Here is a 13,721-nt window from a genome sequence, read left to right on the forward strand (position 1 = left end):
TTAGGAGTGAATGGAAGGACATATCCCACATGGAAAGTAGTAGCTGAGATCCACAGCGCAGATTAGTCAAGTATTCTAGAGTCATAGAAAAATACAGCACAGAAACAGGTCCTTTGGCCCATCTATTCCATGCCGAACCATTTAAACTAACTACTCCAATGGACCTGCACTGGGACCATAGACCCTCCCCCCCCCCCCCATACCCCTACCATCTTGCATCATGGACCTATGCAAACTTTTCATAAACATTGAAATCGAGCTTGCATGCACTACTTGCACTGGCAGCTCAGTCCAAATTCTCACAACCCTCTGAGTGAAGAAGTTCCTCCTCATGTTCCCCTTAAACTTTTCTGTGTCAAGGTCCCCTGAAATCACCAATTGTAAGTTTTAACAGTAGGTCATAGTAATAAGAAGTCTGGTGTTTACATAGATGGGCAGCTTTCTTTAAAAATACTTCACAGTGCCTTAAGACGATGCTTTTTAACAAGGGCAAAGATAAAGAACACAGCTTGTTCCCTGTTCAGTTGTGAATAATTATTCAGATATTTGTTCTTTCCAGTAGGATTGCAAGTTCAAGCAATAATCAGGCCGAGCTGACATACCAGCACCCAAATGAGAGACGTCCAACAGATACCATGTGAAATCAATACCAGTTCACTGGTCAGCTCAAAGTGAAAGATGCTGTGGGGCTATCAAGCAAATGAGAAATTCACATGGGTAGCCACCAAACTTGTTCCCTTATCTAGCACCACCAAAACTAATTATTCATTCACCTGGTTTCTGTTTTCAGGATATAGCTTTGAGCATTTAAAAAAAATATGCATATTATACGTACATTCCTTGTAAAGCCGCATTTATTACTCATCCTTAATTGCCTTAAAGGCCTTTCACTTCAAAGCAAATGCACTGATGATTTTCCACAAGGCAGAGGAGCATAATTAGGCCATTCAGTCAATCGAGTCTGCTCCACCATTCATCACGGCTGATTATTTTCCCCCTTGACCCCATTCTGGTGGCACTTGGTGACTCTGTGATCTCTGAGTCGCAGCCAACGGTCAGAGCATCTTTCAAGAGGGTCAGAACCCTCGGAAGGCGCCAGGCCCTGATGGTGTACCTAGCAGGGCTTTGAAAACCTGTGCCCTCTAGTGTTAGACTCCAACACCACTTGAATCATCCCCTCCAAGTCCACTCTGTCTCAGCCTTTCAAAATAATCTCCATTAGCCCTAGCTTTAGAAAGTAGTTTACAAATGCAAGTACCCCAACGATCCAGTTGATTACCCTAGCAAGACAGAAGTTATTAGTTTGGCTGAATAACGAGCTTGCTAGGTAGAAACAATGAATGGCACAGTAATGGCTATAACAGACTGACAGGTCAAAACCCTAATGAAGCATAGCGATGGTGGTGCCTTCTTGTTTTTGCATCAACATGTTGGGCTCATGATAGATCCTTAGAGATGATAACACTCAAGAACTTGAAACTGCTCACCCTTTCCACTTCTGATCCCTCCTTGAGGACTAATGCATGCTTCCTCATCTTACCCTTTCTAAAGTCCACAATCAATTCCTTGGTCTTACCAACATTGGGTGCAAGGTTGGTGCTACAACATCACTCAACCAGCTGATCTAGCTCACTCCTGTGTGCCTCCTCACCACCGTATGAAATTCTGCCAACAATAGTTGTCCGGTCGTCAAATTTATAGATGCCATCTGAACCGTGCCTAGTCACACAGTTATGGGTGTAGAGAGTAAAGCAGTGGACCAAGCAGGCATTCTTGAGGCTTGCCAGGAAGAGATGCTATTTCCACCCCACACAGACCAGGATCTCCCGGTGAGGACATCAAGGATCCTGCTACAAAAGAAGGTACAGAGACCCAGATTTTGGAGATCCTTGATTAGAACTGGGAGTAGGATTGTGTTGAACACTGAGTTATAGTCAATAAACAGCAGTCTGAAACAGGCATTGCTGTCGTCCAGGAGATCCACAGCCAAACGGAGAGCCTGTGAGACTGCATCCACCGTACTTGTTGTGGCAATAGGCACATTGCAATAGATCCAGGTCCTTGCGTAGGCAGGAACTGATTCCAGCCATGACCAACCTCTCAAAGCACTTTATCACAGTAGACGGCGAGTGCAACTGGGTGACAGTCACTGAGGCAGCTCATCCTGCTCTTCTTGGGTGACAATCATACCAGAGCCCTTTCAAAGCACGCGGGAACCTCTGACTGCAGCAGTAAGAGAGTGCTGACCAATGCAGGCTTCTCTAGCCTGGAGTGCGTCAGACTTCTTGAGTCTTAATGTAAGGGTATTCAAGATTCAAGTTTGCTTATTATCTCCAGCACAGAAGTGTAAAAGGAGAACAAAATAATTGTTACTCCAGATCCAATGCAGCACAGAACACACAGTAATAAAAAACACACCATGTAAATACATACATTATATATAATACTGTGCAACATATGCCACGCCACTATCATCCAGTTGAGCTACTGATCTGTTCACCTTGGCAACATGATAACGGATCAGATTCTCAGAGGGAGCAGTGCTACTGAAGGTCAAGAGAAAGTAGTTATGACTTCTCATGTTGACGATAATCATTCCTTATTAATGTAGCACAAATACTCACTGTTGATTCGCAACACTCTCCCTTCTGCGGGACGGCGGTGTAGCGGCGAACCTAACACTACCACAACCTCAGCAACCTGCGACTGCCTACCAAGAACTTGTACGTTCTCGGTGTGGCGGGGAGAGTTCGGTCCAGGTGCTCCAGCTTCCTCTCACATTCCAAAGATGCATGTGTTAATTAGTCACATGGGTGTAATTGGACAGCATGACCTTGTTGAGCCAGGACAGCCTGTTACAGGGCTGTGCCTCTAAATAGAATGAATAACCATGGGCACCTTGCAATGTATGCTGATACATGCATTAGTCAGACATGACCTATCCATCAGAGTTGGAACTCTTTAGCACAGTGGTACTCGTGTTGAAGGAAGGTCAGCGAGCCCTTGGTGGGCAAAGGAACATCAAAATCAGCCAGAAGTAGTTCAACATTACATCGAAAAACTGGGAAGACATTGCACTCAGTAGATACAGATGGAGGGAACTCTGTTCAACAGGGAGCTGCGCTACGCGCAAATGACCTATGACCTATAGACTTATGTATTGCAATGTACTGCGCCATAAAACAACAAATTTCACAACACGTCAGTGATATCAAACCTTTTTCTGATTCTACGATAATTAGCATCTGGCCAGCACCATCTTTTTCTGCTACCAAGTTGCTTTGGTGCTATTTGCAACTACATGCTCCCTGTATGCGACGGGCAAGTATGACATTTCTCCTGAGGCAGTTAATGCTTTAGTGAGGTCAGGAACCAAAACCTACTTCCCAAAGTGATGATGAATGCACTTCACAAAGCAATCTGGATCCAAAAAAGCAAACTGTTTAAGATGCTAGAAAATAAAAGTCATTTACTTAGAACAACAGTCAAATAGGATGCAGGACAGACACTTGATGCCTATTCCAACTGGGCTGATTGTTAGCCCACACTTTAAACTATAGCGTCATCATAATTAATGCTAACATTCATTGGCCTAGAAGTAGTCAACGTGGCATTTCCTAGAGTGGCTTTGTCCACTCGGGGATTGGGAGAAGAAAGACAATCTTTTACAATTTGCATTATTTTTTTAAAATATTTTTGAAGAGCCTCAGCCAATGTAGTTACTAGGGTAAGGATGGGAGCATCTCCAAGAAAGCCTCACGTTTCAGAAAGAATATCATTCTTACCTTTTCTCCCAGACTTTGAAACATTTGTCAACATAAGCCAGTAGGCAGATATTAGAAAAGGGAGAAAACAGAATTCACATCTGTCAGTTTAATCATTTTTCCAGCCTGGCTAATTCAACCATGTATGTTATGTCTTATCCCACTACTTGGCTCAGGGTTATCATTCAAAATATGCCCCTTAATTAGCACATCATTTTAACAAAACTATTCAGCCAAATCATAACACTTGCTGCATTCAAGAACTGTGACCATCGCAATACCTTGATTTATGTATGAAACATGGTTACTTGAGGATACATCTTTCAAACCTATTATCTCACAAATGTTCTAGAACATTACAGGCAAGCAGCAACTTCACTGGATGATCTGTGTCCTGGTTAGGACATACTTTATTTACTTATTGAAACATAGCATGGAATAGGCCCTTCCGGCCCTTTGAGTTGTGCTGCCCAGCAACCCTCAAATTAAGTCTAACTTAATCACTGGGCAATTTAAAATCAGTCAACAATTGTGTCTTCGGACTGTGGGAGGAAACCAGAGCACTTGGAGAAAAACCGAGCACCATGGACACCATGGTAGTGTAATGGTTCGTGCAACAGTAACTACAGTTTGTGATGTTCCGGACTTCAATTCTGGCACGATTCTGTCAGGTGTCTCAGAACGTCCTCCCTGTAGAATGCATGGGTGTTCTCTGGTTTCCTCACACAGTCCAAAGATGTACTAGGCAGGTTAACCGGCCAAATGTAAATTGTCCCGTGACTTGATTAGGGTTAATCAGATTTGTCAGGGGTTGCTGGGACAGCGTGGCCTGTAAAATAAATTAATTCATTAAATTCTACCATGGGGAGGACATGCGGACTCTTCACAGAGGACATCTGAGTTGAACTCTGAACTTCAACTCCCCGAGCTAACCACGACGCTATCTTGGCTCCCAATGGAGCATTAGGAGGCAAACAAAAAAAAACACAACTGTTCCCATGACAATCACCAAGTGCCATGTCATATTATCTGAAACAACGAAGGAAAAACTGGCACCCCAAATCATAAAAACTTAAAGCAAATGCAAGTTATTATTGTAATATACGTCAGCATATTTTAAACAACTTTCCAAGAACCAAACTATAATCAAAGTGATTTTTTTTTGCTGTTAAGTTAAATCAGTTGCATATCACATTATTAGCCACATTATGTCTACAGTACTCTTCAATCAGTAGACAATACCCAATAGGGATTACGATACAAATATCAACACTGCTAAGCCATCAATGAAAAACTTAAAGCATATGATGATAACCTGGATATAACAAAGAAACATGATCACATACTTAATATCTTTCTTTACTAATTGTAAATAATCATTGATAGCAATCAATGATTTAATCTGGAAAACCAGTAAACCATTTGCCAGCAGAACTATTTCACCCAACATCACTGATTGACAATGGCCATAACTTTTGAGCCCTACCTCCAAGAGAACCACAGCCTCCTCATAGGGTTTGGTGGCTTGCAAGCCTCAGTGACCTGGAGAGCTGTTAGCTGGAGTTGGCCTTGTGCTTTGGCTCTTGATTGGATCACCCATACCAAACAAGTCAAACAGTAGAAGCCAAACTAAGAGTGGTCTATCAGACCTCCAGGTTCAGGGGCTCAGCCCTGACCGGGCAAAATAAAACTGTTACAGAAACAGCAATGAAGAATCTTTGTATACATTCAGAGATAGAGGGCCTTCATTGATGCCCTAAATGCCAGTGGAGTAACGGGCAGTAAGTTTTGAACCCCAACTATTGCTGAAAACAGGGATAAATAACTGCTATTTCCACAAGACAATCAAGTCCTACACCACCAACAAAATTTCACACAGGTAATAACAATCCAGCAAAAGAGATATAAAAGGAGAGGTGATCATATGAAAATTACCATCTTCAGCACAACAGCAGGGAAATAGAAAATCTGCTTCTGCAGTGGCATCTTATTCTCCTACACAGCTCATCACTTAATGGTATGCATCATGCACTTCATTATGACTGGAGTAAGAGGTGCCAATTTAATAAAAGAGGTTTCTTAACAAATTAAAATTCCTCTGTAGTTCTTTGTATTTAAATCATAAACTTCATCAGGGCATAAGGACCAACATCATTCCTGCCGAGGTGAATGATTTCTTCCCTTATTAGTTACGGGGTATAATTAATTACATTGGTGCACTTGCTGCGTTAAGGAAAAGTCCCACTCCTCCATCTTTCAGTCTCAGCTCCATCTGCTCTCTCGCATGAGAGCTTCCCTAAATTGCTATAACATGTTATTTATAACAATTTGTGTTTGTAAGATTACAAAAAATTGGAGAATAATCACCAGGGCAATTACTGGCTTACTCTTCCAACAGCAATCAAGCATGTCACGCTGTAATCATTAGCACTGAAAATAGCGACAAGAATTGCGACACCACGCCTTCGGGTTATTCCATCACCTTTTTTTTAAACAACCATTTTACAGAGGAACTTGTCTTCCAATGAACCCGACGTAAGAGACCACATTTCTCCTTGAAACCACAAAGTAATTCAAGTGAGGCGCAAGCCATTGCACCTGAGGTCTTCTCTTCCCACCCCCACCCAGCTACCTTGAAAAACCGCGCCACAAACCTGCAGTCTCGCCGGTTAATTTCTCGCCGCTCCCACCCTGGCCCCGCCCGAAAACCCTCCCTGTACCGGGGAACATCCCGACAAATCACTATTGATCCGTAATGCGCCAGTACCGGTGGATTCTGAGGAAATAACCAACTTTATTTGTTAGAAAGAGGATATTAAGGAACTTTTGCACACTAACAATCTGGAGTGTGTGAGGTAAACGAGCAACAGGTGGGCCAGTAACTGAAGCCAGGCTTACCCGCAGTAGGGTCTGCGACTCCTCCCTCGCCTTGTTCAGCTCGCTGTTTGTTGGGTACTGGGGAGTGAGAGCCCGGGACTTATCCCTCTCTCCTGCTCCCGGCAGCTGCTGCTGCTGTGACCCTCCCGCGAAGCCCTTGGTGTCAGGGGGTTGCATCCCATAGACAGGCAGGACCCCATCAGCTTCCTCGGCGACCCTGCGGCTGTTCTTGAGGCTCTCCTGGCTGCTGCTGCTAGTACTGGCAGAGCCGGTCTGGCCGGGGTACGGGCACCCCTTGGGCAGCTCCCCCAACTTCCTCGCGTCTTCCTTGCTGCACATCTCCAGCCGGCCTTTCCCCTCCTTGTCCTCCGAGGGTGCTGCCGGAGGCGGCGGTTGGTTGTTGCCGTCGGACGGGGTGGGGGTACGGTGCCGAGCCTCCTGCTCGCCGTTGCCTGGGTTGTGGTTGCCGGCGCTGGGGGTTGTCGGCGACTCGCCGCCGCTTGGGCTCCCGCTGCTCGGCGGCTCCGGAGCTCCACAGTGGGCCGTGTTGAAATGCTCCAGTAACGCCTGAGTGTCCGGAGCGCTCCACTTACACTGACGACACTTGTAGCAATTATGAGCCCTCCTGAAACACAAAAGATCCGGCCGTTGGTTACTAGTAAAGATTTAAAGTACAATATAGAATTAAAAGCACGATCTCTTGCCTGAATTTTACAGAAAGTGGGGTACTTTTCTTAAACTTATAAATTTGGCAAACTTCTCAGCCTAAGTTTAGAGGCGGTGTCTGCCAATTCAACAGGTAGTCATGGAGCGCTGCAGCACAGAAACAGGCCATTCGGCCCATCTAGTCAGTGCCAGTCTATTATTCTACAAAGCGCCATCCCATCCATGTACCTGTCCAAATTTCGCTTAAAGGTTGAAATCGAACACATTTCCCATCGTTCCACACTCTCACCAACCTCTCGAGTGAAGAAGTTCCCCTAAACATTTCACCTTGCACACTTGACCCATGACCTCCAGTTCAAGTTCATCCAGTCTTAGTGGAAAAAGCCTGACTGCATTTAAGCTACCTGTTGATAGTCGAGGTCGACAGCGCATGATATTCATGATTTTGAAGAGCTGAGTGGAATTTCTCAGATTTAAGACAGATGGAAGACCATAATTGGCCACATCGTATAACACGGCACATCATGAATGATGAAGTCCGCGCATAATGCCTAACACTGAAACAACTGGTAGGTATTACCCTCCCCGTGACAATAATCGGGTCTAGAACCAGGGAACATCCACAATGCAAAACTAGCAATCCACTGAGATTTGCATCCCTGGCATATTTTCAAAATGTGCCGAGTTATCTGAATGAATTGTAGCGCCTGTGATGACGAGATAAGGCATGGACTATTACAAAAACGAGCTAACGTAACTTCTCTGTGCTCTGACGTTGAGTAGGGAAGGGAGATGCTGATGTTTTTGTGTTACCTGCATTGCGATGTGATTGATCCTATCCCTTTACCCACATTTTTAGGTTCGCTCACAAGGCAGATTACCGTAAACACAGGAGTTTCTGCAGATACTGGAAATACAGAGTTACACACACAAAATGCTGGAGGAACTCAGCAGACGTCGCCTCACCTGCAGGGTTCCTCCAGCACAGTGTGTGTGAGCCTGCTAAAGCAGATTATCAGGTGGGGTGGATTTAGCGTTTCCGGTCTCTTTCTTTACCTGTAGTGTCGGAAAATGTCTTCCTCGACCTGTGTCACGAAGTTGCATTTGGTACAGCAATGCTCCTCGGCTTCGTCGCTAGTGGCTGGCACATCTCCTCCGAGTTCGGTCCTGCACGGGTAGTGCGAGCCATGCGCCGCCTCGTAATGTTGCAGGAGCGCATCGACATCGTGGACAACGAAGGGACACAGGTCGCACTGGTGCCTGACCCGGGCACTCCCGACCGCCCCCTGGGGCGAGTGTAAGAGCAGCTGGGTGCAGTGGGAGCAGTTGGCTTTCCTGCAGGCGAAGGGGTAGGTGATCTCCCCCAAGTGTTTCTCCGGCCCGCAGAGCCCGCCGGGGCAGTACTGGCAATGTTTAATGGTGCACTTGTGAACGTTATGGATGTAATGATAATGGCGCAGTAGGGGTCCGACGGTGATCACGTCAGGCCCGTGGTTGGTCGAGTACCTGAATTTGCACAGCTGGCAGTTGTAGCTGGTCACCATGCCTTCATCTGCCGACTTGCCCCCGTCTTTCTTTTTGGCCGAGGCGCTGCCCTTCTCGGGCTTTACCGGGAATTCCCCGTCCGGCTTGTTAGCCGGAAGGAGCCGCCGCTCTTTCGAGTCGTTCTGATGAAGGGCGTGCGCTTGTTTGTCCGGGAAGTCTCGGTTAAAGTAACTATTGCGCTGGTTGTCTCGGTGCTGCTTGTTGTAATGGTCCGCCAACTTTAAGGTGTCGGAGGACTCGTAGCTGAAGCTGCAGAACCTACACCAGAAGTAACAGGTGGAGTCCACCCCGTTCTGTTTGGAGGTGTCCATGGATTTGATGGGAACCGAGTAGCCGATCGGGGTGTCATCTGCGGCTTTGATGGTGGACTTGTCCTGCCATTTCCCCATATCTTCTGGGTCTGACGGCCGAGGTATGTGGCGCTCGGTGGCCGGACTGCCTTTGCCGCTGTTCTTCTCCGACTTACAGGGGTCCTTCGCAGACTCCACGGCGGAAGGCGCGCTCTTCATCTTGTTGGGATGCGCAGACACGAAGTGCTGCTCCAGCTCACCGGGTGTGCTGCCCATGTAGGTGAAGTTGCAGAACTTGCATCGGAAATACTTGGTGTTGCCTTGGCAGTCAGGGGTTTTCCGCCCGATGCCAATGAACATTCCTCCCAGAGTGACCTAGAAAATATACAAACACAAAACTTTTGCATTCTCAGCTTGCGGGTTAAACAATAATATGACTCTTCCCTTTAAAGTAACATTTTCCATTGTTCTGTAAATGGAGCAGACTTGATGGGCCAAATGGCCTAATTTGCTCTTGTGCCTTATGGTTTTATGGTAAGGGTTACTGCATGCAGTCGGGACAGTTTGGAATGTCTTATCACTGCCTTGACGAAGGTCTGTTGATTAAGGTGTTTTATGTACACGTTTATTATTTGCGCTTGTTATTTTAGTTGTCTGGATATCTCACTGTCCAGTGTTCTTGCAGCAGAATCGGTTTGCCATTGTTGATGGGGAGTCAAAAAATAGAAACGGGGTTATAGTTTAATAGCCTGCGTAGGAAGTGGATAGCAAGATGGCCGTAAACAGCTTCTTTGTTTTAATCCAAGCGTCTTCAGTTTTATTACGTTAACCCTTTCAACGCCACACGGGGCAGCTGTTATCAAATAACGTGGGAAGTCAAAGTTAAAAGGTTAAGTATTGTTAAATATTATATAAAAGGTTAAGTAATTTTTTCCTAAAGGGAAATAGTAAAGGTGTTTTCTGCATCGTCAGACGTTTTTTTATTATTAGGTCTGGAGCCATTAACTACCCAGTCACCGCTCAGACTTTCGATTTTACAAGGACTTCGAATCCTCTGTGAATTCCTTCATTAAGGACTTGCAACCGTATACTGACTAATACAGGGAGGGGAAAAAAAACTTTTAACCAAGAATCTCGAGATTCAGGCGGGCAACAGATCGACAGGAACCTCACCACTGCATGTCTACAGTGGCGCGTGTCCTTCGTCACCTCACGAACAGAACTTGGATATTTAATTTTATTTTGTTACTTATTTCCCTTTGTTTAATTATTCTGGTTTTCTGAAGACCGATTCCGTTTCTGTGTGGACTTCGATGTAAGTTACATGGTATTATGAATAATTATTTGTTTTTAAACTTCCTTTAAGTGTAATCGGGATTTCTCCTACTAACTAAAATTTTGCGTAGGTGAGTTAAATCTGCAGAGATTTGATCCAGCCAAAAAGATTCCTGAACTCAGACCTAGAATACAAAGAGTGGCCTAAGTGTCTGGGTTTCCATGACACTTCAAGAAAATATATTTTCTTAAATCCGAAAAAAAAACCGAAATCTAAATAAAAAAGAAACTAACTTTTCTTAATCAAATCTAAAAATAATCACTCTAAATCAAAATTTTAAAAATCTAAAACAAACCTAAGGATTAGATCAGGAAGCAAAATGGCTCCAAATGAAATGGGGTTTATCCCTGGCTGCTATCCCAGGCAAGGGTGGAGATTCCAAGGGCTCTGAATGAGATTTTTCAGTCTTCACTGGACACAAGTGAGGTACCAGATGAATGGTAGTCTCTTCTTTCCCATGAAGGGCAGCAGGAAATACCCTGGCACAATACACCTCTAAGCCTAATATCAGTAGTAGAGAAGATACCAGAACACAGTTTTGGATGAGGGTAGGTCAACAGATGTGATGTACCTGTCAGAAGATGCTTGATAAACTCCGACATTGGAAACTGGTTCAAGGGGTTGAGAGCCATGAGATATAATAAAAGTTGGCTGACTGGATGAAAAAAATACTATAGGGGACGGCTAATGATAGAAAGTTATTTTTGTGATTGGATGCCTGTAGTTAGTGGCGCCCTACAAGTATTGGTGCTGGGGCCCTTGCTGTTTGTAAGATCATGGCTGACACGAGCAGGCACAGTTTTAAGGTGCTTGGAAGTAGGTACAGAGGGGGTATCAGGGGTAAGATTTTTATGCAGAGAGTGGCGAGTGCATGGACTGGGCTGCCAGTGATGGTGGTGGAGGCGGATACATACTGTTTTTTTAAGAGGCTCCTAGATAGGTACATGGAGCTTAGAAAAATAGAGGGCTATGGGTAACCCTAGTAATTTCTATGGTGGGGACATGTTCGGCACAACTTTGTGGGCCGAAGGGCCTGTATTGTGCTGTAGGTTTTCTATGTTTCTATAATGAACACTGTGAAAGTGGGAAGCATGATCAGTAAGTGGATGATATAAGGACTGGAGAACTTGATGGTATTGTGGAATGTCTTGACAGCAGTGGTAGCAGTACATTAGTGAAATTAGAAGATAATATCAGATGGAGATTAATGCAGACAAAAGAAATTTGATGCTTGTCGGGGTACTGATGAATCAAGGGTGCACACTGTAAATGATAGGGTGTTAGGGGGCATTGAGGAATGGAGATACGTTGGCATACCATCGTATAAATCCTTTACGATGGTAACACACGTAGACAATAGACTGTGAAGACATGTGGGAAACTGATGTTCATTAGCTGGGGGGTTGGACACAGAAATAGACCGGTTATACTCTAACTTTACAAAATCTTGGTCAGATCTGAACTGGAGTAATGCGTGAAGTTCTGGTCACCAAGGGATATGAGAGAGTGCAGAGGAGATTCACCAGGATGTTGGATGTTGAGCGGTATGATAGAGTATCGAACAAGGTTCAATTTCCGCCGTTGTCTGTAAGGAGTTTGTACTTCCTCCCCGTGACCACATAGGTTTCCTCCAGATGCTCTAGTTTCCTCCCACAGTCCAAAGACTGTTGGTAGGTTAATTGGCCATTGTAAATTGTTCTGTGATTAGGCTTGGATTAAATCGGGGGTTTGCTTGATGGGCTGAAAGAGCCTATTCTGCACTGCATGTCAAAAAATTCAAAAAGCAGTAAATTAGGGTTAGTAAAATGTGAGCTTGTTATGTTGGCACCATAAGCTGACACTTGTGGGCCGCCCCTGGCACATCCCCAGACTGTGTTGGTCGTTGATGCAAACACCGCATTTCATGTACATGTGGCAAATAACACTAATCTTTATCTGAGATGGCGCAGTCCTATTATGAGAAGTTAGGTCTGGTTTCCTTGGAGTGGGGAAAGTTAAGACAGGACATGATTGAGGTGTATATAAAATTATGAGAAGTGTAGATAGAGTAGACTGTAGGAAACTTTTAAAGCGAGAGGACATAGATTTATGGTAAGGGGGAGAGATTTAGAGATGATATGACAAGGGTTGCGTTCATATAGAGAGTGATAAGTGCTGAGAGTACACTGCCTGGGAGAGTGGTTGAAGCAGGATCACTCACAGTATTTAAGAAGTGTCTAGATGAGCACTTGAATCACTTAGGTATAGGCTATAGACCAAGTTCTCGGAGACAGGAATTAATATGAAAGAGTGCTCGCTGGTGTGTGTGAACGAGTTGGGCTGAAGGGTATGATTGCATGCTATACAATGATTCTATGACTCTATGACAAAAACAAAAAGATAATTGTTTCAGAAAAACAATATTGTGTAGTAACAAAGGATCTCCTTGTTAATCTTCTAGTATTTTAAGTACTACTCAGTGACTACACGCCCGCCAGTTCCTATCTGTGGCCATGCAATGAAATATAGGCGGTGACCTGTTACCGAGAATTAAATTAGCCAAAAGACACCAAAGGCTTGGATGAAAGAAAGCCCTCTGCAAAAATAAGTATTTCCTCCTAAGTGACAAAGGCACACTTGGAATTATCATTCTGAATGGATAAGATTGTTTTTAATATAAGTTCTATTGCCACTGTAAATCCTATTGTGAATATTCAAAGGTAACTACAGATTTTAAAAATGAATTAATTAAGGAGGAAGAGTTTTTTATTAACAGTAATGGATTCAAATTTTGCTTATGTTGTATAATCCATTTAGCAATGACCTCCCTATATCTAAATTGCACACAGAATAGCCAGTAAATGATTAGCCACAATAGAAAGTGGGTGGAAATAATTTGGAAAATGTGTAGTTCGGGTGGTCGACAGTTGGATTGAGTTGTTGTCTGATCTTGGCAATTTTCTTGCAAATGTTTCGTTACCATATGAGGAGACATTGTCAGTATGGTGTGCCCCCTCGATACTTGGCCTTTATATACTTTTCAATACTTTCTGGGTAGCGTAGTGATTAGCACAATGCTTTACTGTACTAGCAATTCCTGCAAGTGCCTGTTTGTTTGTTCTCCCCGTGACGTCCAGGTGCTCCAGTTTCCTCCCATAGTCCAAAAACATACCGGTTGGTAGAGTAATTGGACATTGTAAATTGTCTCATGACGAGGTTCAGATTAAAATTAGTGATTACTGGATGGGCCTATTCAGCTCAAAG

The 13,721-nt window shown here is 44.3% G+C and overlaps 1 protein-coding gene and 1 long non-coding RNA gene across 4 annotated transcripts in view; one reads left to right on the forward strand and one right to left on the reverse strand.

Moving 5' to 3' along the window:
• The window catches only part of trps1 (trichorhinophalangeal syndrome I), a 279,158-nt gene that overhangs the window by 257,284 nt on the left and 8,153 nt on the right, over positions 1-13,721 (reverse strand). For all 3 annotated transcript variants that reach the window (XM_059984022.1, XM_059984014.1, XM_059984005.1), the window contains exons 3-4: positions 8,364-9,517; positions 6,663-7,266 (exon numbers count right to left, since the gene is read on the reverse strand). In XM_059984022.1, the coding sequence (XP_059840005.1) occupies positions 6,663-7,266; positions 8,364-9,517 (1,758 nt within the window). The remainder of the gene's footprint in view (positions 1-6,662; positions 7,267-8,363; positions 9,518-13,721) is intronic.
• LOC132401803 (uncharacterized) overlaps positions 10,176-13,721 on the forward strand; it is a 79,391-nt gene continuing 75,845 nt past the window's right edge. The window contains exon 1 of the long non-coding RNA XR_009514716.1: positions 10,176-10,457. This is a non-coding gene — a long non-coding RNA (uncharacterized LOC132401803). The remainder of the gene's footprint in view (positions 10,458-13,721) is intronic.

This window comes from Hypanus sabinus, chromosome 1 (assembly GCF_030144855.1).
Source record: "Hypanus sabinus isolate sHypSab1 chromosome 1, sHypSab1.hap1, whole genome shotgun sequence".
Lineage (NCBI taxonomy): Eukaryota > Metazoa > Chordata > Chondrichthyes > Myliobatiformes > Dasyatidae > Hypanus > Hypanus sabinus.